General features: G+C 43.2%; 1 protein-coding gene across 2 annotated transcripts in view; it reads right to left on the reverse strand.

The window, feature by feature from the left end:
- Positions 1-19,391, reverse strand: part of LMNTD1 (lamin tail domain containing 1) — an 81,302-nt gene extending 61,911 nt beyond the window's left edge. Inside the window, exon 1 of one of the 2 annotated variants that reach the window (XM_064516216.1) lies at positions 19,130-19,391. Coding sequence is in view for 1 of the 2 variants with exons in the window: in XM_026092688.2 (XP_025948473.2) it covers positions 5,291-5,293 (3 nt within the window). In the remaining variant the exon portion in view is untranslated. Of the gene's footprint in view, positions 1-5,290; positions 5,441-19,129 lie in introns of those variants that run through there. The other variant, XM_026092688.2, reaches the window with a different exon arrangement.
- Between the last annotated feature and the right edge of the window lie 7,500 nt (positions 19,392-26,891).

The following is a 26,891-nucleotide window of genomic DNA, read 5'->3' on the forward strand; positions in this document are numbered from 1 at the left end:
GAGGAATCTATGATCCACGTGGCTTCAGTCCCGGCTGAAGTCTCACCGTTAGCATATAAACTGGTAGACTACAGACATGGCACTTGCTTCCTAAAGAGAAGAAAATAAAACTAAACAGCAGCCATCATTCCTGGTTCTTAACGCTTGTCTGGTATTAATTTGTCCCTGCCGAAAACGGCTGATCAGCATAATACCTACTCTGTTTTGTCAGAGATTTAAGTTTTGTATAACACTGCTAGATAGGGAGGACACTGTGCTTTGATGCTCCCTTTGTTTTCAGCTCTTTAAAATTACCTGAAGCCCTACTGCAGCAAAATGGCTGGCTAATTGTTTACATGTCATTAAGCATGGGTTTTGTCAGTGCATGAAGACTCAAATTCCCAAGTAACCGCAGCCTGATTTCAGTGCGAGTTGCGCACCAGAGTCTCTCTGATGGAGCAGAGACCTTCTAGGTGCTTATAGCCTAAATAGACAGCAAATACAGAAAGGGAGGAGGCTGCAGCCTTTATGATTTTAATTTATTAATAAAGGCCTTGAACAGCTCCCTGGAAGGGCAGGTGGAGCTTGGGAAGACTGTGTAGTACCTGCAAGGCAGAAAAGGAGAGGTTCTTCACAGATGAAGAAGCAAAGCAGCTCAGAGCTAGAATGTGCTCTGCGCTGCTTCCTGCTCCTGCTCCAGCAGAAAGCAATGAGAGGCAGCAGGTCATTTGTGAAGGTAGCCTGAAAGCAGGCTACAGGGAGCCATGGGGCTGTTGGGCACACCAGGGCTGGGTTAGTCGTTTCTTCCACCAGCACTACAGAAATGTCAGGTCTCTGTTCTCTGCACGTGTGCTGAGGTGAGCAAACAAGATTTCTTGTCTGAATGTTGCTCTTTGTTGCAATGAGTAAATCTCTTCTGATATGATTTATGAAATGAGTGAGTAGGGACAGAGCGGAAAGCGACAGGCAGAAGCCGGTCTTTGCAGAAGGGCTTGGTTAAAGCACATTCTTGTGGGCAGCAATTGTGGAAATGCTGCAGCGGTGAAGAGGAGTTGGACCTTCTATAAGGAAGTGGAGAAAAAGAGGAAAGACAAAGCAATTGTCTCTTTATTCCCCCTGTTCCCCCAGTGCATGAAGGGTTACCAAGCTAAAAAAAAAAAAAGATGGACTTTTTCAAAACTGTCGTGGTTTGGATTCTGTTCAAGGCTTGGATAAACCATTCCTAACTTAAAATAACAAAACAATAGTGTCCATTTGGCTCAGCTGAAGACTTTATGGATTTTTATTACCAGTGACTGGAGTTCAAGATGAGTGAATTGTAAATAAGGAAAAATGAAGCACAATAAAATAGTCTCTAGAGATTTACCTAGAAAACATCTGGAGTTTTGGCACTAACGTATAGAAATCTATACCAATGGGAACACAACGTATCACCGTGAAGTGTAGTAAGAAATAGCACAGATAAATGAGAAGTTAAGGCCTCCTATATATCACAATAAGATATTTCACCTCCTTTTGGTGGTGTGAGTTTCTAATACTCTGAAGTCTTGCCAAATATTTCATTGTTACCGTATTAGATGTTCTTGGTTTACTACCTTTTGCTTTGTAAAGCACTGATTTAGTGTCACTTAATTTAATTTTTAAAAACATAACCAGATGTCCTGTTCATTTAGCATATGAGAAAACAATATCGGAAACATGTGGATTTTGCATTCCAACACAGATACTAAGATTTCATTCTCCTGCTAAAAAAATCTTGCTTCTGAAATAAGCTCCCCTTTTATCTTTGACATCAAATGCCACATTGGCACGCAACAGTATTTTGATCTTTATGAGTCTCTCTAACACTTGTAGTTAGCCAAAAGATCCTCAATTTGGGGGTCTCTCTCCTGGATTCCCACTGAGTTTTTCATTTCTTTTACAATAGTGACATCATTGTTTGCATGTCGGGCTGATCTGTCCCCGTCGGTTTAATGGGAGACGGCTGAGGAGGGCAGCAGTGGAAGCAAGGGGCCCTCCCAGAGCTGAAGGTAACCAAGCGTAATGGTATGCTCCACAACCCAAGAGCATTGTTTAGGTAAAAGAGTTTAAACACTGGCAGCACAATGACCTCAAGAGCAAAGGTTAAAGAACCTCCCAAAATTCAATCTGGGTGGTGTTCGATTCAGCAGGGACACATTTCCTCACAGTCAATGTTTAACTGGCTCTGTTCCCCCTTTGCCTGGGATGCAATATCATCCTGTTTAAATTTAATAGTGGAGAATGAGCCATTCAACACCCAATACAGAGACAGTCTAAATACAATTATCTCCACACTACCGTAATTTTGAAATCCTCTGCTTCCCAATGTATTTTCAGAAAAGACTAATACACGTCGGTGATTACCACCTATCCTGGAATAAGCGGTAAGTTTGCAGGGTTACTCTAACTTCAGTGTTGTTTCTGTTTGTGGTTATGATCTTTCCTTGGCTAGCTGGGGGATTATTTAAATGGTTCACAGCCCCACAGTTTTATTGCTTGCCAAAATAATGATCCAATGTCTGGCTAAATCTGCTAGTTATTTTTAAAAACAATTTAGCCAAGAACAACTAAGCCTAGATGCTGCCAGTCGTGTCAATAACAGGCACAGATGGGTCTTTACTGAATATTATTTTTGTGGGTGGTTTACAGTCACCAGGAACAAGCTGGCCGCTCAAAGACACCTGGGCCAACCATAGACTCTCACATTGCCTGACATTAACACTGAGACACCTCTCTCTTATTTCCTGGCAGCCTTTTTCAGTCATAGCCAAAGATGATACTTCGGGCCAGCTCTTCAGAAGCTCCCACCATGTTCTGAAGAGGAGCCCAGCACCGTCATGCTCCGCTTCTAAAATCTGACTACTTCTCCCACACAAGGGCTGACCGCTTCTGGGAATCGTGCCCTGACTGAGGAACTTGGACACTCCTGAAAAACCTGGCTCTTGTGAGTATAAAACCAAAAATCCACCTGAATCAATAGCCCAGATCTCCCCACTCCCAGACACAGCTGGGCAGAAATCCAGGACTTGAAGTTTGGGTCTACTTTTCTACCAATCCTCTATGAATTCAAACCCTACTGTCACAAAAGTGAGCTCAGCCTAATCTCAGATGTTATTGTGCGAACCCAGAGCATCTTTTTTATCTCACTGTGCAGTCCTGGAGTTCTCTGTAGCTTTGATTTGTCTCATAAATTTCAACTTACTTTCCATCTTCCATCATACTGTTTCTGGCAGTTCACTTGTGTTTACTCCCAAGTTCCTCATAAATTACAAGCCACTGTATAAACCTTGAAGTGTTGGGCTGGCACAAAAGAGTCCATGAGGTTCAGCCTGTCTTATGGATCAAATTCTCCTACAGGCTCTGCTTTCACGTATGAAGCACATTGGATATGAATGAATAACACAAACAGATTGTTCTCTTTAACTGTATATACCTTCTTCATGCACTAAGCTAGGAGAAGAAACATTTAAGATGCCAGTAACAGGGCACTGCCCTCCTACCCAATATTGACCACATTGTTGAGTGGTCGACCTCTGCCCACTCCTTTGCCCTCCACTACATGTGTGGATGAGGCAAGTGGTGAGCTAGTGCCAACTATGAAAGCTTGGAAGACTTGGACACTCTTGAATGCTGTTGTCTAAACAACAGCCATGCAAGCAGCCCTTATCCTGGGCTGCTTGCTCACCACAAATTCACTTTGCATCCCTGCAGTGGTGCAAAGGGGCCTGATCCAAAACCCATCCATGTCAGGGTGTCCACTGACTTCAGTGGGTACTGGACTGGGGCCCCAGAGAGGCCCAGTATCCAGCTGAAAAACCCTTCATGCACCCACCAGTTCAAGGTCCTCACCAAAACTGAACCAACACACAGGGTTCAGTACTACCTGAATTTCCAAACACACGAAATATGATTACAATGATGGGGCTTAGCATCTGTAACATTAATTATGCCGTTGTCCTAGCAGGCACAGTGTTAGGGTTAAAAAGCTGTTTCTGATCCATGAAGGCCTAAGAGGCTTGGTAAGATCACATAGCTTCTTGGGCCACTTCTTTCTCTCTGTGTTGTTCTTAAGAAAAACATAGAAACAGATACCTGAACTGACTCGCCAGGTTCAACTAATCAAAACAATCCTGCATTCCTCAATTCCATAGCTGCTGGACAGGGCCATAGCTTTCTTCCCATTTTCAAGCCACCAACTGATCAGAACGATCAGCAGGGACACATATTCTGATATGCATAGTAATAAAAAACCTTTATCCTACCAGTCATGCAAAAATGAGAATTTAGACAATGTAATCATGTTATAAATGGTATTCAATTAATAGTTAGCTAAAAATTATTCAAATGATAATTCACAGGCTGAAAAACTAACAAATGGGAAATGGACCAATTAACCAAATGGACAGCCTAACAGTTGGCAAAGTAACAAAGTGAGCCGAATGACAATTCAATAAATTAATAGAAAGCTTCTAGGTGGACTGACACATAAGAAGTAGGGGCAATAGCGGGGTATGGATAGTTGACGTTCTGCAATCAGAATACAGCTCTGTTACAAGACAAAAGAAGGTCTTCAGGCAATCGAAGCCTATGGAAATCAGACATTATCCTTCGACATTCTTCACAGAACTCTGTAGTGACATTTCAATCACATCACTCTGATCTAACATGATGCCACTCCATCAAGAAGATACTCACTTCAAATACAGATGCTTTGGCTATGATTCTGCTATGCAAAAAAGTGTGTATACTTAAATCTGAATAAGAATTAAAGCTAGAGGAGCTGACTGGAATTAGAGCATTTGAGAAATCTATTTAGACTCTATGAGAAAGTGATCACTTTGCTTTAAAACTAGCAACACAGGTTAGCAGGTGACTAGCTGCATCTCTGAAACTTGTGCTGTTGTAGTCACAGCAGCTATGCGATAGATGTTTGGTTCAGAAAGATGTAAAGGGCATTGAGTCCATGAGTCACTTAATGTTGCCAGCACACTCTAACATGCCAACACGTCAGTCTCACAAAGGTTCATTCACAAAGTCTGCTACAAGGTTATTGTTCCCTGTGTCTTCCTACTAAGGACCTCATCTTGGTGTTTGTTCCTAGCCAGATTTTCTGTGTCACCTCTTAAGGAAATGATCTGATGTTTCACCCTCAGGCCAAAGTTATAAGCATCTGGAAATGGTTGAATGACAATATTCATCCTGCCTGAAAATGCTTTCGCTAAGTGGAGCCTTGATCCACAAGAGAAACACATATGTGTTAAGGAACAGAAACAAAGGAAAGGACGCTTACCATATCTCCATCTCCCCATAGGTTAGAAACCTCTTTCTGTCTTTCAGTTTTTCCAGTTGTTCAGCCTTGATCTGAGTTACAGCTTCTCTAACACAGTCATTCACCTAAACTTTTCTGCTATTCTAAAGCATTACTATATATAAAGCAATGACTCCAAATGCATCTCTTTCACTATAATAAGATGCACTGAGCTGTTGGGACACTGCTATAGAAGGCTGTAATCCTTTTTTTCTTTTTTACAGAGAGGCAGGGGAGGGAGGGGACCTGCTCCTGTCTCCAGGTCACAGTGACAGAGAGTTAATGGGTGGCAGCACAGAACTTCCAAACCAGCAAAACTGGCAAAACGAGAAAATCAGTTCCTTTCGCACTGTGGTTTCTTCAGCCTTCCTATTCCCTTTGAATAACAGCAATCCTGTTCATAATGCTGGAGCATGCAGTCTTTGCACTAAGCGGTCCTTGTAAGGTATTTTGCGGCTTGGAGAAATGGTTCATTTACTTGTATAAGATTCTCATGGATTCATAAACCTCCATCACAATTATCATGAAAGCGTAGCACGTTTTCCATGGTCATCACACTACATGAAATGTTTAGCCCAGCCTGAGACACACTAACATGTAAGAAACATAGATATGCCTCAAAGCAAAACAGTAAAAAGAGGGTTTTGTTTGCTCCCATAATTCTTGGTGTCCTATTTTTTTGGCGCACATTTACTTTTCATACTTCATTTCATTTCTAATGATGTTGTAAAAGGACTTTGAATACTTTCCAGAGGCCATCTCTTGCCCAAACACCATATAACCCCTCCTTCTAAGTGATGGGTTACATTTCAGGTTCAATCCTGATAAAACATAAGCATTATTTTTTAGCTTTCAGAATAAAGTACCAGTGACACATACAGAGACTTGTATTGGCAAGCTAAGGACTCCCTCTGGGAGTCCACAAAAACATTTGAGTGCAGAGTGATCAACTACCTTAGACACTCCAAAACCTGAAGTTTTCCAAATGAACCTCTTACCTGGCGATTTTACCAGGTACAAACAGCAGACCAGCCTCTGTGGATGCTGTTCTGTTACATAATTGTTTAATTCTTCAGCACTGTAGTGCCAGAATCATAAACCCAAGCCTTTTGCCACCACTTCCTACCATTTGCTTCATAACATGTGTAATTTAAGGTAACATCATCATTATTGCTTTTAAAGTTAAATAGATTTTCCAAGGGTATGGTTATAATCTAAGAGCCGGAAGTTCCAGATCTGAGACAGACCTGCATAAACCTGGGTTTGTTACTGGGATAAAAGTTTGTCCTCTTCTATAAAAGGAGCTGAGCACTTGGACTGTGAACTAGGGCCTGTCACAAAGAATGAGGAAAGATTAAAATTCAGTCTAGAGTCATGGCAGATCAGGGTAAGTTAAGATCAGGGCTCAGAGCCATAATTCTAACGTGCTCTCTTGTTCTGGCCTTAAAATCTGTGCAGCCACTTCCAAAAGAGGCCTTCCCACAAGAGCTCAGCATCTCCAATCTTTGTAAGCACCCCAAATAAGCAAAGTGATGCAAAACCCCCAAATAATGGAAAAGGGTTTAGCCAGCACTGGTTGTATTTAATAATTCAATTGATTGTGCAAACGAACCCTGCAAAACATCCTTCTCACAACTCTAACCAAAAGTCCTCTATCTTTAGTGGGGCATACGTGCTCTGACAATAATTTAATCTGCAATGCAAACAAGAATACCATCTACCCACATGACACAGTAATGTATGTTTTTACTGCTTACTCTGTTAACAAATGCACAGGCACACATACACAATTACCAGCCCTCAAGAAACAGCTCAGAGCTTTGATTTCAGCTCCCATTTCTGGAAAAGGATCTGGTAGAAATCTGTTTTAAATCTGAACCTCCATGTCCTGCCCAAATCAGCTGCTTTTACATCCCCACTTTTTCCATTTGGCCCACTGCAATCATGTCAGTTCAACTCATCTTTGATACGTCTTTGATGAAAACCCACTGCCACTTTTGATAACTTCAAAACTACTTAGCCAGTTTTTGTGTATGTGACCTTGTTTTTCAGGTATTACACTGATTCTGACTTTGTTTTGTCAAATCTTTTTTAGGTGATCCACAATCCAATAACAATAACTTCCAGAGTGACAGTATATACCAATGCTCTGCTCCTGGACCCTTCTCTTCTCTAATAAAGGCTGACGCTATGCTAATCTCAACCGGCTTTACTGCCTTCCCCGATATATTCAGGTGATCCAGCATGTGCTCACTGCTTCTCAGCTCTGTCTCAGTAGTAGCCACTTCAGCCTCTTCTCCTAAAGATACAACTTCATCTTCATATGGTGATATCATATATAAAACATTAAAGCCAGCTCACTGCCAGTAGGATCAGAAGAGGGCTTAGGCCAGCTTTAGGCTGTTAGGGACCCGGTTGAAGACTGTGATGAACAACTCAAGCCATCTGCTCCCTGGGCCTACAGACTACCTGCACCTACACAATGACAGATGCTTATATGTCTAGTCCGGCAGAAGTAAACAGGGTCTAAGCACAGGCTTAAAGTTAAAAACAATGCTTGCAGACTTTCCCCCATGGAGGCCGTGGTTCTCGGGCTGAATTCAGTGGTGATGCCTGTGCAATCTAGCACAGACAGCATGACAGCCAGTCTCCGAGGCAGTCCTACCCATCTTCCACACTGAGCGGCAACATGTGCAGAGTCCGCTGTAACTAGGGCATCAGCTACACCCAAGGATGCCTGAGGTATAAGCACGCCAACGGCAAGTTTGCACAGGTTGTTTTTTAGGCAGCACTGCTGACAGAAGGTGGGTGGGATGCAGGTGGTGGCAGGTCTACAGCTGCCTTGAAGACTGCTTTTGCAAGCAGCTAACAGGCACTTGACTTTGACTGTAGTGAGGACAGAACTGAGCCTATGACAAATGCAATCAAGCTAAGAAATCTTTCCATAAATGTTCTTCCTGAAAAAGTATGAAATGTTCTTCTACCCCTTTACCAATGGAGAACACATGAAAAATGAGCAAGCTAAAACTGGCCCTCTAATACCATCTTTGTAAGCTGCTGCTGGCTATGGCCCTGCATAATAAAGTTTTATGTCTAGATGCTCACAGAGAGCTGGCCTCCACCTTCGTAGCAGATAATAAAATGAAATTCTTGCACTAGGAAACTTACCTCAAAGAGATATTATTGGAAAAGGAGTGGGAATACCTGGGGACTATGCCCAAATTATAGTTGCCAAAAATACAAGACAGATCCAGCTCCTTATTATATGCAGATGTTTTATTTCACTCCATCTGCAAAACATAAAAACATGCTTATGATGTGCAAGGCACTGTATGCTCCAAAACATCTCCTTCCTTTTTCCAAACAATAGAAGCATTTTTCCATGTCTCTCAATTTAGATTTTATTTTCCCAGTAATCAGAAGATGCGCTCAGAGGTATCCATCTAAGCTGAGAACAACCTAAAATTTTCCAAAAAAGATTTTTAAATTTTGCCAGGTAAAACTCATCCAGCTTATTTTAAGTCATCATACTAGGACTGATATTACCTCTGTGTAGATCTGGATTTTCTGTATCACAGATTTACTGTGGAGGAGACAGATTAATTTACCAGCAATGCCTGACTAGTGTGAAAACAAATAGATGGACCGGAATATTTTTGGGAAGAGAAAATAGATTTTGTTCTCTCATTTCCTGCATTTCATTTAGGGCATTCTTTCTTTCTCGTCCCTTCCCTGTGGACAATAAACATTGCGAAGATGTTTTTCTGCCTAACGTCCTGTGCATGATGCAACCTCAAAATGACATGCTGGTAAATGGCAGTAATGTATCTGTTGCAGCTCCTATTCCCTTCCCATAGACTCCCATCTACTTCTATTTCCTCAAATCATACATTTGAGAGCAGAGATCACCCTCATGCATTTGGGAAACACCCAACATATGATGAGGGAGCAATATTATAAAAAGCACCTGTAGGGCTCCAAAGACGCCCGAGTGCCTGTGTGAGCAGAGCCCTGGTTGCCCGCCCTGTGAACACACTCCGAGTCGTCACCCGAAAGTTGAGAGCAGCAGCCACGCTGTTTGGGTGCAGCAGACCTGGGGCTATGAACAGCAAAGCCGGCGGCTGTGGTGGGCACGGGGGTGCCTGGCACGCACGGTGTGCCGTGTGGGCAGCCTGCCGCAGCCCGCACCTTCAGGTTACGCACTTGCACAAACCTTCCTCGCTTTGCTTGCCTTCATATTGGGCTGGAGAAGAAGTAGCCCACTGTTATGATACTGGAGAGTTGTGATGATAGTGAAGTCAACGGCGCATTTTCCGCTAGCACTAATGCAGTAGGTCATTCATTCAGCGAAAAATAAAATAGCGCAATGTGGCACATGATGTCTCTCTAGAAATTGCTATGCTCCAGGCTTGTATCAAGCTGGGGTCCAAAACTGGGCGTTTCTCTGTCAAGCAGCCATAATTCAGATTTTCAACATTAATTAGCATTTGGGGGAGCCTATTGCCAGCAGGTTCCCTGGCGCTACAGGCTGTTTTCCACAAGATTATCTGTGGGCTGTAAATTGGCTGGCTACTCTCAGAAGAGCACTGGAGTCCAGCAGTGCAAGTATTTAATTACTCTCAATGGTTTTAGGGCCCAGGGCAGACTTGTGGCTACTCAGACTGCTGTGGGAGACCCTGAAGAGCTACAGGACACTGCATCTAAGTGGAAGGAGCAGTCCTTTCCTCATTTTCAAAATGAGGACATCCAATGAAGCTTTTCAGTCATTTCAGACTACATATCCAAATACACCAACACACCCACGTTCATTGGACTCTGACTTAGAATTTTTATCAGAATAAACATCAAGTAAATAACACTTTATTAAATTACCAGCCAAGCACCAAGAAGCATCAAATGCTCTTAACCATTTCCCGTAGCCATTGACATATATATGTATGACATATATAGATGTATAGACATACACACACACACCCTTCTCCATACAAACTTCCCTCCTCTGCTGCCCTCTGAGCATGTAGAGGTACATGCATTTAAAACCCTTCTTAAATCTAGGAATGAATTTCACCCACAGAATTTGTCAGGAAGCTTAGGATTTTTTTCTAGTTCTCCTCTACTGGGACAGCTTGCATGGCAGAAAGAACCAGAGAAACAAAAGACAAACTTGGCCAGCTAGACAACTCTCTTTGTCAGATTGCAGCCTTAACCTTTTCTTTTCATCCAGTAGGATCTCCCTTTCTTTCTCTAGAATCATCACAACCTAAATCATTTCGAGTATACCCAGGTGTGTGTTTGAGATATAACTCAAATGCTTTGAGAGGTCATCACGGACATCAGCAAAGGTGGCAATGCTGAAAACAAACTCATACCTTTTCTTCATTGAAATGGCTAGAATTGCTCAAAGAAACTTCTGAAATAGCCTAAATTGTGCTGCGAGTACTTGTCTGAACATGTACATTTACAGTTTCTAAAAGTAACATTGTAATTGTTGCCTGTGAACACAGTCCCTATCTCTAGTCAGAGGAGTAAGATGGCTGCAAGAAATGGCCTGCGTTTTTATCTGAAGGTAGAGAGACTGCAGTGCTAGCACCTTTTGGGAGCAACTTCCTTGTGAGAGATCAGCTACCAGGAAAGCTCTCTCAGAATAAAAGTCTCACCCTTCAAGCTGGGATTTCAGAGGTCCTTTTGAAATATAACAGACACTGAAGATCCTCAGATGGTTTGGGCCAAGGCCAATGCCTTGGGAGACATGTGGAACATGGACCCTGTACTCCAGGGTGGAAAAGTCCCAAGAGAGAAATGCTGGAGCGGTGCCTCTGTTCAGAAACCCCTGCTGCTGGACAGCCTGTGAATAGAACCAGTTCGAAGTGTTTGGAGGCTGAACAGTCTGGTCCCGATGCAAGAGTTCAGACAAGGCAAATCTCAAACATGTTTCCTGCACCTACCACACCTCCTGTCCATCCTGCAGACACACTGGACGTTTGTCCAGTGCAGCAGAATGGTGGAGGATGGTTCTCCTGGAGACACCCATGCACTTTGGCAGGTTGGGGAAGTTACTTTGGCAGCCAGGTGGCCACATTTTTTTTATCCAGCATGCAGAAAGAGCCCTGCCTATTATTATGATTTGGTACAAATCCAGATTCTCCCTAACTCACTCCATCCTGGGGTTTCTGAGGAGGGACACAGGTGACTATAGCATACTTGCTCAGCTGCTGCTCCAGGCTGGCCAGGCATAAGGCAGCTGGGCTCCAAAAACCAGAGCGCTCCACTAGCAGCACATCAGCACATGCCTGCCCAGGTCAGGCCCGTGCTAATTTTGTTACACAACTGGTGGAGCAGAGCCAGCTCACCTCTGGTTGGCTTCAGCCCCCACACAGCTTGTGCGTGACCGCCTGCTCTTGTGCATGCAAATCCACCCTCGGTGCGCCTGCGTTGTTCACAGCCCTGCTGTACGCTTGTAGGGAAGATATTTATAAAATGACGCTGCAGTCCTACTGGCTGCAACGCCCCTCCGCAGTCTCCTGCACTAGGCAGGACAAGCCACTCGGCTTCCCTGCCGGGGCCAGGCTGGGAGCACAAAGGGGATTCTTGCTCGATGACAACTCTGTCAGATCAAATCCATTTAGCGGCATAATCTGTCCTTCGCCAAAGGCAGCCCCTGTCAGCACCGCGCTGCTGCCACTGCTGATGGGTGGACAATGGGCTCTTGTTTAAGTTCTCGTTCCCTGATAACATGTCTCTGAGAGGGCAGTTGTTTTATTTTTTCCATTTAAATGATAGCTTTGAAAAACTTTACTAAGCTGCACTGTGTTGTCACAAGCACCCGCTCCAACTCTGCTCAAGCCTCTTTACCCCTCCTTCCCCCAACTGCTTCCTTGCACACAAGCTCTGGAAACCACAATAACTGCAGTTCATTTTAAGCAATAACGGAGACACTCAAATGTCATTAAATATCCTTCAAGAACATGTGGAAGACATGAACAAAAAAAGAGTGGTGTCTCTGTGGCTGCTGAGGAATGCATGTTTGCTAACAACACAAAGCTGCTGCCCCGTGAGGGAAAGACTGATCCATACGTTAGCCGATGCAGTTAAATTAGCAAGGTTATTTCCTTGCCAGGGGACATTTTGTGTCATTTGTGCTCACAGAAAAACAATTGTGATCCATAAATCATCTAAATTTATGCATACACATTCTGCCGTCTATACATCCAGACACCACAACCACATTGTGCTTAATATATGCATGTACATGGACTGAATTAACTTGGTGCAAAAAATCATGTATCTTCGCAGCTATAAAAAATGGAGACTGCTATAAATGATGATATTTGAATCCAGCAACGGCCATCCGGCATGATTTTCAAGTTGTTTTCTGCTGACTCTGTTATGTTCTGTTGGTCTCCTGCTGTTGAGACTCCGCATGTCCTATGCATCCTGGGAACTGAGCATATAGTTCCTCCTCAAACATTTTGGGTTTGGACATTTTAAAGAGGAAAGTTTACTTTAAATCCTCTTTTTGCTTTACAGAAGACTCAACAGTACAGATAATATCTTCCATGTGCAAAGGCATGCACAACATTTCTTCCATCAGCAGAGCACTGGGTTCTGAACACTGCTGGCCACATGTTTCCAGAGCAAACGCTTAGCGTCATTGCAAATTATTGTCAAGGCCTGCAGCAGCCATCCCAGGTGCTGCAATGTTAGCAAGCACTGGAGTTCAGGATTCGCAGCACTCAGAATCAGATGAAGCCTGTTGCTCTGCCTGAAGAATGACAACTTAGTGTACTGTTGCCAGAATCAGTGAAAAAAGATTTCATGATGAACCAGCCCTTGTGCTTGGAACAGGGGGAAATGAAATTGCTTCCTGACACAACTGTTGATCAATAAATGCACTGAAGCACAGGATTTTCTTCCTTTTCTCTTCTCATCAAAGCCACAACGCATTATTAAGGATAAAATTATGGGGCTGAGTTATGTCACTGAAGAGTAGTGGATGTCAACTCACACCTATCAAACTCAAGGTCAGTGGTCTGGGTATCCACTTCCCATGAAAGCCTTCACCTCAACTCTGTTACAGCCAAAGGAGAGACAGTTTGGATAAGGCCTCTCTAGGGTCACCAGTCTTAAGGGTCTTGCCATTAAAACTGTTTCACCAACTGTCCTGAAGGGAGCACAAGTATGGAGTAATTTTCCGTCTGCCCTCAGTTGCCTCAGATATGAGGCATTAGGGAAAGCAGTCTAAATGAACTAGCTACAGCTAACCACCTTAAGTCTATGGTTAGTCTCTTAATTATTCAAGGTGCCAGTTTTCCAGATGTTCCCCTGACACCAGTGAGAATAACAGCTTTTCAACACTACTGAAAAGTCCAGGTGTTTAAGTGTCTAAATTTGGATTTTGAGTCTTGGGGCTCTTTTTATTGAATAGAAAAATATCTCCAATATTGTACTAGGAGAGAAAACAATTTGGATAAGGGCAGGACTTTGACTTTCTGGGCAGGACTCAGCATAAGAACTGTAAGGGTGGGCAGGACAGAGAAAAAAACAACATCTGCAAGGTGAGGCAAAGAAAGGAAATTCAGAATATTCTAATCTTTTTACTTACAGTATTGCAATGTTGAGTGTGGACAAGTGATGTTGCACAGGCCTTTCAGCTGTGTTGAAAACCAGCCACTGACTGGCTCAGCTTCTCCCCTCAGTCTCTGCAATCCCCCTCTAATCCCTTCTTCTACTCCCTATCCCCACTCTAGCTTGCTCGTGCTCGGTATTTGGCAGCTAAATATTTTCCAGTCCAGGCTTGGCTCACCAAACAGGCCAGCCGTTCATGCTATTTGGGCGAGGCATTATTCTGCTCTGCTCTCCGCCAGGCCCGAGGTGCAAAGGTGCAGAAAGTCTGGGGATGATCCCAAAGCCAGGCAGCCCAGCCCTGCAGCGCCGAAGGCGGCGGGAGGCCCGGCGCCCCTCCCCGAGGCTCCTTTCCGTCTCCCCAGGACAGCGAGTTCAGGAGCTCCAGACACACCAGACTACTTGTCAGTCAGCACAGATATGTGGACAGCACAGATAGCTGGAGAGATCTGCGCATACATATTTAATAGACAAGTAGTGACTTGTTTTATGGTCCTCATTCATAATTTATTGTTTGAGAGCTCCAACAGTTGCCAATGTTCTTATTAGTTTTGCGTTAGATATGATTTCACAAAAACAAATCAGAGCAGAAATGGGCAGAGGGAAGGGAAAGACGAAAAGAGGCCACTTTTTTTTGATCCAATCTTTGGATCAGACAATCAGGGCGAACACAGGACCGCGTCTCCACTTGGCAAGCTCTACTTTGGCACTAGACGCAGAAGCATAAAGCGCACTTCATTTTACAAACATAACTTCGTCGTCGTCTTTTTTTTTTTTCAGATCCTTTCCAAGAATTCTGTAAGGACATGAATCGACTTTTCAATCACTTGTTTTGTGCTCTCCTCATTGAGGCAACAGGCTTGTGGAAAACGCTGCTGACAACTATTGTATTGCTGAGCCAAACCTATTTATGCCAAGACAGATTTTTTCATTTTTTCTCCCCCTCCCTCTTCTCTCAATATTTTTCTCTTTCAGACTTTTAATAAGGCATTAAGAGGGAAAAGCAATGATGCAAACCAACAGAGTCTCAGTATGACCATATGCACATCGCCCCCAATTGCTGCATCCTGTAGCATAGTAGTTAATTTTGTGTGTCATATTTTATGTCACACTTATTAGCCTGAAGTGCAATAATGCACGTTTCCATTCACAAGAGAGCCTCTTCTGAATAGCAAGGCCATGAATGGGTAATAATAAAAGTATATTCCATGTGGCAGGGACCGTGCTAATTAGGCAGACTTGGAAATCTCTGTCAAACACTATAAAATGTTACAGTGCTTATATAAATGTTTAATAATGAAAATGATAATAAACTGAATGGGGGTGGCTTGGGGAAAAAAATCATTTGAATAGTTTTCTGAGCGTGAGAGATGAAACGGTCTATGGTTTCTGCAAAATACGCTATTCAGAAGCATTTTATTAGGTTGACACGTATTTGACTGAAGGCATGCCCTGCGAGTCTGGCCTCTTCCTGCTGACACGAGACCCCACCATCAGGGCGTTAGCAGCCACTACGGTGGATGTGAGCAGCAGGCACCTCTTATGTTCCTCCCTGATGGCCTAAATCAAGGTGGTCGTTTCTTTTCCCTGCCGCTGTGGGCTAGCTGCCAGCTTTAGGACATCGCTGCAGGATTAAATCACAGGACAATTATCTGCATCTTGCACACAGGAAGATTCAGAGCTAAGGCTAAGAGCTAGGAAAAACTCAGCCGTTCTTGAGCCTCTTTTATAGACATGGGCAGTTCCCCCCACCTGCAGCCCCAGCCCACGAGACAGCAGGGAGGCAGCGGGCAGCCAAAACTGCCCAGCTGCCAGGGTACCACCGCTGACGGCAGGACATCACCCTGCCCCAGGCATTGCTCCGAAACCACAGGAGCAGCCAAGGGGCCAAGAGCGTGACCCAACAGTGGCAAAGCCAGCACACCCTGACCACCGGCTGCAGGAGGGAATGCCCACACTGCTAGCATTGAGCCCATTTTCTGCTTCACTTTACAGTTACAACATCCTCCCCGCGACCTGGAGCACTCCTCAGACGTAATGATGCCACTGAATAGGTTCCATTCCAGGTAGATTCATTTCAAGGCTCATATGCCAGATCAAGCAAACGAGAAGGTGACAGGAAACCTATTGCTCCTGGACTCCAAAGCCGCTTTTCAGGAACATACGGTTACTTCCTCTTTTCCAAACGGCACTTGTGTGGTGACCTCACTGGCAGAGCTCCACTGGTTGCAGTCTGCTGAGCACCACTTTGTAATCGAGCCCCAGGCAGGGCTTTTTGGTTATCAAAAAATTTTTTTTAACATAATACTCAACATTTAAAGCATTTAAAAATTATTGGACAAACTCTGAAGTCGAAAAATAGGTTTGCACTGAAACAAAAGCAAGTATATTATTCAAAAGTGTAATAAATTATTATTATCCATAATAATAATTTTATAGTTCTCTGGCAGAGGAAAGGCATAAGTTTCTAAAGATAAATGAGGGACAACAGCTTTTTATCTGATACCAATTCAACTTGTAAAATCCAAAATAATGCTACTAACATTAGTGCAACAGAGCACAAAGCATGTTCCTGGATCCTTCTTGTGAAAACCTGCAAACCAAATGACTTGCTGGCCATACAGCACATTGTCCTACCATTCCTTATTTACGGAGCTAAAGAATTACCCCATTTCAGGGGTGAGAGGACAGCGAGTTTTATGCTGTGACCTTTCCACACGTACAAACCTCTTTCTAAAGCTAACTCCCTTTCTCACAAGCAACTTCAGAGCAGCTTCCCCATGAACCATGCGGTGGGCTGGTTAACTACAGCCCTAGTGGGACCTGTTTGGTGGCTCACCCACACACTTGGTAAGAGCGAGGGATATTAAGCACTGGAGCAAAACTGCTGGCATCCCACGTTCTCGTAGTTTGTTTGTTAAACGCTGACACCACACATAAGTCAGATACAACGTGGATCTGTCCTTAGCAGAGCCGAGAGGAGAGTCTGCCCCATTACCCCAGAGCTCAAGCAACACGCACCACCAAGGGAGTTGCTCGGGGGCTGCAGCCTTGAAAAGCAATAAGGAAATTGCAAGCCCCAAAGAAAGCTTTATAGCGAAGGTCCCACCATACGTCCCAAATCCTGCTGGTTACCAAACTCCGTGAAAAGAAACGGAGCACGCTCCATCCCTTTACAGTGGCATGGAAATGTAGCTCTCTTGAGACACATGAGAAAAGTTAGGCTGGAGGATAAATGACCCCTCCAGCCCCCCTTCCCTGTGTTTTTTTTTAATACTGAATCCTGCCCAGGCTATTGAACCCTGAAATATTGCTGTGAGGCTGAGCTAGTGAATCACAACTAGTGGAGGCAGTGACAGCAGTAGCATGTCAACCTGTTTTACATTCTGTCATAAATTTAAATAAATATATAAATAGAAATATTTAAAGGACAGACTCAGAAGACTCCCTCAGAGCTGGAAAGTAACATTCAGCTCTCCCAGAGTGCTGAGGCTATTAGGACAAACTGAATCTCTGGACTAATGATATATAATGTCTGTGTTTTCTTGTAAAGGAGGCTGCACTTGAAAAATGGAAATCTGAATCTCGACCTTCTCACTGAGATGAGTTAAATGAGCTCTCTGATGCAGAACTGATAGGAAATGGGATATCAACTGGGGGAAAAGAACTGGAAGAAATGTTCTTCAGCTTGGGGCCCCTCCACAAGAACTGTAGGATGCTTCACTTTGATTCTTTGGTAAGCAATAGTACTCCTGTTTGCAGCTTTTTATTTAGGCCCAGCATGGCTCAACATCTCTGAGTCACTGCAAAGCCAAAATTGCCATGAACGTTGCTATTTTTCCTTGCCATCTAAGATGCACCAGTGTGTCCGTGTCTCTATATAGCCTATAATTGATTTCAGCTATTCTGCATCTTTTGTTCAAACATTTCACGTGAACAGTTTTTGGAAAATACTATCTTGTCTCTCAAATTGAGAAGTGACATAGACAAAAAACTAAATAAAAATTACCGCAAGGCTAAAAAATTCTTTTTCTTCTTTTTGTAATTGCTTCCATGGATCATTGTAATGTGATCTCTGCTAATTCCATTTAATTTTCTTTCCTCTTTATTTTGTTTGTATTATTTCATGATACTTTGAGAAAGATGCTGACATAATGATTTGCATTCTCCACTTCCTATCTCAAGAACAAAATTCCAGCATACAGATTTCTCAGTAGTTCAAGAGAACATTTCACTTGGTAACTCCTGATCCACCAATGAAATGGTTCAGATTTTCCTCTGTTTTTAGCAGTAATAATTGATTATTATTTCTACTGCCTCTGGTCCCACTGTAAAGAGACAAAAACAGGCTTATTTATTGTTGTGGCAATAAAAAGCAGCTCTTTTAAAGTGGTCCTACAGCATAATACTCAGTTATGTAGGTTTCATAAGTATTTTTTAAGCTAGACCTAAATTTTAACTTTTAAATCACCTGCCAACATCTTTAAAATATCCTAAGGATAAAGACAACAGTCTGGTGAATAAGCTTGAGGAGTCAATGCCAGTAAATCTGAAAGAAGAAAAGGGAAGGGAAGGAAAGAAAAGAAGGATCCATCCCTACCATTGCATGGTGAAAATATTCCACGGAGACATCGAAAACCTGAAGCCTACAATTAATAACACTTTTCAAAGACAAATCAAGACACTCTTAATCACCATTTTTAAAGTACTTTGAAATCTTCAGAATGCAAATGATCTTAAAAGCAAAACAGTAAATGAAGCAAAGCAAACTATTCCAGAAGTCCAACCACATGTCATGATGACAGAAACAGAAGAATATGAGTCACTAAAAATACCAGGGAGACTATTACAAAAAACATAGATATATCTTTAGTCCAGACACTATAACTTACACTGTCCAAATGCATTAGATCATGAAACCTCTCAAGAAAAGAGAAACTATTTTTACTTTGCTTCCAACTCCTTTTACCAGCATCTTAAGGACATGCCAACAAACAAGAGTTGTGTATTCTGTTATCAGATCTGCTCCACTAGCAATTAAATCAGCCTGCACACTCATCACAAAGGAAATCACTTGCAGGGGTACGGTGTGTCCTGGCTGCAAGAAGAAGAAGCAGCACTGAAAGGACAGTTGGATCCTTGTCACCTCAGAGTATTCATCGATGTGACAGAGCGCTAACTGCCAGCTCATGGACTTACCCCAGAAGAGGATAGGGCCTCCTGATGGTACTGTAACACACATAATTCATAGATGACAAAGCCGAAGGCCACATTTTTTTTCCAGTGGGCCAGGGACTTGCTTCATGGGCTCAGACTATTGCCTTTTTAAACAAATGAACAGCCTGACTGGGCACTGAAATAAACTTCAGTTCTTCTTGCTTTCCCACACCCCCCCATCAAGCAGTTTTTCAGATCTTCCTGTTGCTTCTATGGCCGCTGTTGTGCTCGTGGACAATGGACCTTTGAGAGAGCAGAGCAGTCCCAGGCAAGGTTAGGGGACTCGTACACTTGCTGTGAGCCTGGCTCAGTGTAACTGCAGGCTTACAACATTGTTCTGGGACGTGGGGAAGACAAGAAACAAACTGCTTCAGAAACCGCTCCTTTTCTCCCCCTGAGGGGAAGACCTTGTGTTGACAACAGGCTCGAAGCTTTCATCATGGAGAAGCGCTAAATAAGAGGTTCGCGTACGCCAAGCTCTTTGCTGGGGTGATCACAAACCACAGGGCTGAAAGCCAGAAGTTGAAAGCCAGGTATCTCCCAAGTTTGAGAGTGCCTGAATCTAGGGGTTTGTTCACTTCTGCACCTACTTAAATGTCACAACAGCAGCTTGCTTCTGCATTTTGCCTTTCTGTTCCCTTGAGCTGCAAATAAAACACGCTGGAAAGCTGATCATGGAGGCCCAGGGCAAAACCCAACATGGCACTGCAGAGGGACGAGCTCCTCTCCAGGAAGGTGCAGGGACAGAGAGACATGTGGAAGATGCAAGGAAGGTGAATTCATCAGAGCAATCCAAGATGGTCACGTAACAGGATCCCCACCTTGATGAAATAGTGCGTGTCGTGAAAACAAAAGGGCAAGTGTCGTGACACCCTTTCTAGAAAGAGGCTGTAATTAGCTCAAAAACTGACAAATACGGGAAGCAACTACAAAAAGAAACCAAGAGCAGAAAGTACTTGCTACTGAGCAGGGCAACTATCATCACTCACTCACCGTACAGGTATTTGGGTACATTGAGAGAATTTAGGCCATAAAATCAACTTACAGGCAAGCTGCAGTCAATCTCAATTGTGCTGCTGCCCCTCAAGAGGTGCCAGCTGGGCATTGAAATAGAGTTTTGCAGATAATGTAATTTTGTTGTCACCAGACTCTAGTTGCTATTATATACATTTACTTGCTTTATTCAAGGTTAAACCAGCTAATTCCAGGCCAAAACTCTGAACCAATTGCTTGCCACATTTGAGACCAACAGCAGATAACTGGATGAATGGAAATGCAATCAGTCTTGATTTTAATACTACACTAGTGGATGACAGCCACAGCTGTTCTGGGCAAGATAGACTGCAACAGGGCACAAAACACAGCCTGCTGCAGGAAGAGACAGACCTGAATGAAAGCTTTGAAGAAGACGCTATTTCCTTCTCACTTCCATTTTCAGGGACAGATACCTTTTTTCAGTGTGGAAAATGCAGGTAGAAATGTCATGAGATGAGTTTGTCTCATAGTATTTTGTTTGTTTGACCACGTGAGTACAACATATGATTTCAGGAATATCAAAACTGAATCCATATCTTAGTCCTGGCTGTGTGTTGCAGTTGAATTTTTAACATTATTTCCCAGTCTAAACTCCCTCCCTGTCCAAAATGCCATGCTCCCAGGTTTTGCTCTCTTCTGAAAGATACAGCTATCCACCTAACTAGAGGGGAACAGACAGACAGGAAAGGGGGAGAAAAAATCTCATCATTTGAGGTGGTTCAATGAGTGATTGATTTTGACCTGCTTTATACTACTGAAAATCTGGAGTAACTCCATTTAAGTCAATGGGAGAGCATCAGTACAAGCAAGCAGGATCAGATGGAAGTTAAATTCAAGTGCCCTTAATGCAATGTCATCTTTATTTTTCTTCTAAGACAAGCTCACTCTTAAAATTCCATTAATTTCTAAAGTGCTTAGATATGAGGATAGGAAGAAAACTTGAGCTGTCCTAATGCGGCGTGTTAGTGATGCACAGCACACACAAACAGTGGTTCTTATCCTTTTTAGCAGATGTTAGCTATTTTAAAGTGCTTTTCCAGTTGAACTGACCCCTGCTGAAGCATCTGGCTAGGACTTACTGGCAATCAGAACATCCCTGCTTGACATGTACCTATTTCCTCACACTGGGATCATTTAAGATTATTTTGAAGAGGTTCCTCACTGACTATGGAGGACAAGTTTTGTTTCCAGAACTGCAGTGATCTCTGTGACTTCCTTTACATAACTCCTCCTTCCTTTGGGACATACAAAAATTCATTGGTGAGGTCAGCAGCAATGTGATAAATGATGTCAGAGGTTAGCACTAAGACTGGCTATGGACTTACTTCAAGAAATAACATTTCCATCTTGCTAGATTCAGAAAATCTTGAATTACTGCAACATTTTCAGTTACAAACTGAGAACTTCAATCGGTTTCTTTCCATAATGTGTCTTCTGGTTTTTGCTATGAAACATCACAAATAAAAGACAGTTGTAATGAAGCCAGCTTATTTGATTAGGAAGGGAAGCCTTTCATTGTGGGAGTGTGGATTGTGAGGCAACAGAGAACACAAACTGAGCTATCCCTCAGCCATCCTTGGTTTAGAAGAAATGAATGCTGAAGAACAGAAATGAAATATTTTTCTGCTCTAATGTGCAATTCAAAGCAAATGTGCACAAGAGATGACATTAGGGTAGAAGTGAATGAAGGCTATTGTTTTGTGGGTGATTTATATTGAGAGAAAGTAAAAAGCAAAAAGAGAAAAGACAAGACTCAAGCTAAATTTTTAATAAGGAGCATTTTGGAGCACATAGCTTCTTCTGCAAAGCCAGTGAATCTTTAATGCAAAAATTACTTCCAAAAGGCAATTATCCCAAAAAGAAATTACTCTGATTTGCAGAGGGCCAAAATTTAATAATTAAAGTGCACACTGAGAGATTTTACTGCTATTTTAAGTACTTTCCTCGTGCCATCTCAGCTTTGAAGATTCAGTTGTTGCCTGCATTGCGTAAGAATAGCAAGTAGTTCAAGCTAAACCCCCCAATTAACCAGACTGTTCTAGAAATGTGACTACCTTTAGAGACCACAGGCAAAAGAAGATGCCTGGGGAAGACCAGGGGTATTGTTCTGTGAGGGAGTGCAGTACAAAGAAGGAAGTGTTTTAAATAAAATAACCCAGGTGATCTACAGAACGAAGGCATCAGCATGACATACAGTCCAGTTCCCCTTCATTTCCTGACCTCTTCAGGGCTTGACTTTTCCCCAGTTCGGGGACCAAAGAGGCAGACTACTAACATCTTATGCCTTGTCTATGATGACAGTGACATGGTGGTAGCCTAGGAAGAGACATGGGATGCTTCATTTACAGTCTCTAAAAACCACTGATAGAGCAACGGCGGATGCAGGGATCCAGGATGCAGGAAAACCAGGACAGTGGAACTATCTATAGTAATTTCTCTTACTCCTTTTGTTTCATTCTCCTGAAGGGGTTAATAGACCATGAACATGTCCCTTTTATAGCCGCTTCTTCTCCAGTTTGTATTAACTTATTAAGTTACCTCGGGTGGGATGCCATGGTAACATGCTAGAAAGGGAGGTGTCATTCGTGCATGACAGAAGGAGCTGGTGCAAGCCTTCCTCGTTCACCCAGCAGCAGCGTTGCACAGGCAGGAGGTGCAAATCAAATAAACCCAAGCCAGACATCACAGAGCTTTCTCGGCACATCCACATTTCTACTTGTTCCCTACTGGAACAGAGCAGCTGAAGTGCTGCTCCAGCTCTCTGTGCTCTGCTTCATCTGGGGAAGAGAGATCTAAAATCCCATTGCAGCAGACACACTGGGCAGATCTGTATCACGTGTGGAAAGTACTGAATGTACCTCAAAAGGGACATGTTCAACATAGCATGTGTCCAAAACAGGAAAAATGAGGGGCAGAGACACATCCCAGCGTATTAACTACTGCACAGTGCCTCCAGAGCAGCAGCTGTTTCCAGACTACACTGGGTGCTGTCGGGCCACTCAACGTGTGTGCGAAGGAGCTTCAATCTGCATGTATTTGCCCATTCAGACAGGGCCAGAAAGACTCAGCAACTCCTTAACTGCTGGGCCCTCTAAGGGCACACAAACTCAAAACACTAAACTTAACTGCCGGGCCCTCTAAGGGCACACAAACTCAAAACACTAACAGACAACAAAGGCACAAGGTAAGTAACCTTTCCTTCCCTCTCTGACTTTACAGGATACATTCTGATTCCAAAATTACAGAAGGAATAACTCCAGTTATATGCTCCAAGCCTTTTCAAATGAAAAACTGAGGCAGTGTGATCTTGCAAACACACACAGAGTTGTTCAAATTGAGAAATACTGCTCAGTCAGGCATGTCCAGGCTTCTTGCCTTTCTTTTCCCTTCTTCACCAGTCCTTCTCCCTTCCCTTTACTAATGTTCCCTACACAAATGTCCATTCTCAAATGTGCTGAAAAGCAGGGAGGCTTTCAGTTTGTCAGCAAAGAGGATGGGTCTTTTTGCTGCTGTGTTTTGAGAGGATATTTTTGTGGTGATCCATTTTATTTTGATTTTTTTTTCATAAATATTCAGGAAATTGCCATTTTCTGAATATGGCCATGGCTGTCCATTCAAACATAGTTCTCTATGGTCAAAAGAAACTTAACCAGCTGCAGTGATGCTCTGTAACTTTTGCCTAAAACTTCATAAAGATCATTTGAAGTTCCCAGGCTTCAAAAAGAATTTTACTGTCTTTTCTAAACTCATTTATGAAACATTAAAACATTATGTCTACTTCAAATGTGATTCAGTGCTTTCAGAAACCAAGGTAACTTTTCCTATTCTGTAATATTCTCAACAGTTCAGGTTGAGTGGAAAAGGCTGAGGAGGAGGAAAATAAGTTTATTTTTAGCTGCGTATGACTGTGATGGTACTGCAGGAGAAATCAGAAAGACACAGAAAGCAGAGGAGCACATTAGAATTGTATATCTTAGATGTCGTGCTAAATGCAAAAGCAAGCAGACTTTTTCCCACAAGCGAAGATGTGGACGAAGAGGAGGAGTAAGAAGGGGATCCAAGCAATTCGAAAAAGGGGGGAGACATAAAAGCAGCCACTGAAGGACAATAGGGAAGTACAAGGAGAGACAGAAGTCTATAGCTTCATAGAGACCACATACAAGGAGGACAGAGCCTAAATGGAGAGGCATCAGGCCTAAACCTTCAGTGAGTCTTGTGTGTGAGAAAGGCGCCCGGGGGATTACTCACAGGAGCGAAGGCCTGGCAGACTGGCTCCAGCTGGAAGAGACTGGGACTTGGAAAGGCTGGTTTCTGCTCACTGAGGAAGAGGAGGAATTTAGGCTAGGATGGTTCCAGAGGAGAGGCTGAGGTGATGTTGTGGTTGTCAGCTCAAGAGCGAAAGGGGAGAGTATTGCTAGGACATGTAGCTGTTAAAACATCGGAGATGCTTTGTTTCCCTGACGTTTGAATTTCAAATGAAAAGCATATGGTCTTCCACCACAATATTAGAAACAAATGCAGAATAGGAGTGTTGAAAGATAGGGAACTGAAAGCAAACACAGAAGAAGAGCTTTCGTTAGAGTAAGAAAAAAATCTTGAAGAGTGTAAGAGTTCACAGTATTAACAAAAGACAGAAGCTGTTTGCATAGCAATCAAGTAGTTATGTACTATTTTCTCAGACAGAACCGCTTAGTTAAATTGCATTTGGCTTTCCTTTATTCTGTGCTTTGAAGTTATTCCAATCTTCAAAAATATTTTCATCTTATTTATTGAAGAAACCCACATCACCAACAACAGGGAAATTAAACACATTACTGACTAAAATGCAAGGTGTGTCCTTGGGGCTAGAAGATGCCTGAAGCACAGCTCTAAGCAAAGGATAGGCAGGATAGAGGTAGCAGGAGGCCAGGAAGCGCTGTGACTCAGTCACAAAACTCTGACTCACAATGCCTCCCTTCTTTCCTCTTTTCTCAAGCAAAGGGCTAGGGGCAGGAATTTTGTTTCAGCCTATGCTTTTACCACCTCAAAATTACTGCCCACACTACAAAGAAAGAGCTGCTCCATTGGAGCAGTGGAGTCAAAGCTTCTCCTAGCCCCACTTTTCTACGACTCACGTGATCCAGGGGGAGATAAAGCTGGGAGGTAATACCTATATATATAGAGAGAGAGAGACATATATATATACGTGTATATATATATGTATATTATGTCTGGACCCAAGAGTCATAAGACTGCATCAGGCAAGTTTTTCCTTAGCCTTACTTGTTTGCATGGGAATGTGGTCTGAGTCACAGTTTGGCCATAAACTGCCCACAGCTCATATGCTGAAAAATCAGTTGGTCTAGATTTAAGTTGGTATGGTCAGCACAGCCAGCTGAGGAGTTATTTTAGATTGAAGCCATCCACACGAAGGAAGAGCAGAGGGGAACTCACGTTGTTTTGGACACCGGGTAGGATCCTGGCCACTCTGAAGTCAGTGTTGTTAACAGCAGTCACAATTTCACCACAAGGTTTTTTTTCCTTAAGATCTTGATTTTTTTCTACATATTAAAAAGGCGCTAACCTTCAGTGCAGGTTAATAAGTAACAAAGGCAACACTAACAAAATACTGGTATTTATGGCAAGAAAAAGGGACAAGCTCTCTGCTGGCAGTTCTTCTGCTAGGAAGGGTCTGTGAGACTTACAGTCATGTTGACAGTCATGGAAATAAATCCCCACGGACAGAGCTCTGGTGGGGCACACACTGCACTATAATAGATTAACTCTAACTCCGTTTGTAGAAAGGCCTGGTAGTACTGACCTAAAAGGACACCCAGCACTTAAAGTCATGTGCTGTCTCTGTCCATACGCTATCTAAAAGCCAGATTACCTGCTGCGATGTCAGCGATGGATTTAGGCGTGAGATCGGCACTCACAAGAGCAATGACCACTGCACAGCGCTGCCAGGCTCTGGGCTCCACCCAGCTACAGGGGAGGTCAGAACTGCCCTTTCAGCCGTGGTGGAGCTCCCTGTCCCTCTCAGTGCGGACAGACCTTCAAGACTGGTCACTGTTTCTTCTTCCAGCCTGCACCGCGAAGCGTACCTCCAGCAGGAACGCTTGCAGCTCGCACCCAAAGCACATCAGTGCATCGGCACTGGCTGGCGTGTGGGGCCGATTCAGATGCAGATCATTTGCAGCTCCTGCTGATTTCTGTGAAGGTGGCAATCTTCACATCCTCCTAGGAAAAGCCCACAAAGCACATCCATTAAATGTAAGATGTTAAATTACTCTCATAGCTGGGGCTGCGTTTTTCCCTAGCTCTCTAGATATCTGTTTGGTAGCCATCAGATAATTGAGCGCAAAGGCTAAGATAACATAATTTGAATCACAGCTAATGAAACTCCCTGTAATTATTTCTAAATGTTTTATCTGTCCTCCCCCTCTCACTCATTAACTGTGATTGCTTCTCTGTTACAGAAATCTCTAGGCAGACCATACATTAGAAGCGTATGCTTTTCATTTCAGTTTCATCTTCTTTCGCTTACAGACCTTTTAATGCACCTTCTTTTCACACTGCTGGAGCTGATCCTCAGCTGCTTCTTCACACAGTGCCCGTTCCCTGGCACAGCGGCCCATTTACCTCTCTCTCACATTCATTCAGCACCTGGGTTATATCTGGCTGATACGGCAATTTTGGATAAGAGTTCCCTCTTAGAAAGCCAGAGGAG

The sequence above is a fragment of the Dromaius novaehollandiae genome, chromosome 1 (genome assembly GCF_036370855.1).
Source record: "Dromaius novaehollandiae isolate bDroNov1 chromosome 1, bDroNov1.hap1, whole genome shotgun sequence".
In the NCBI taxonomy this organism is placed as follows: Eukaryota; Metazoa; Chordata; class Aves; order Casuariiformes; family Dromaiidae; genus Dromaius; species Dromaius novaehollandiae.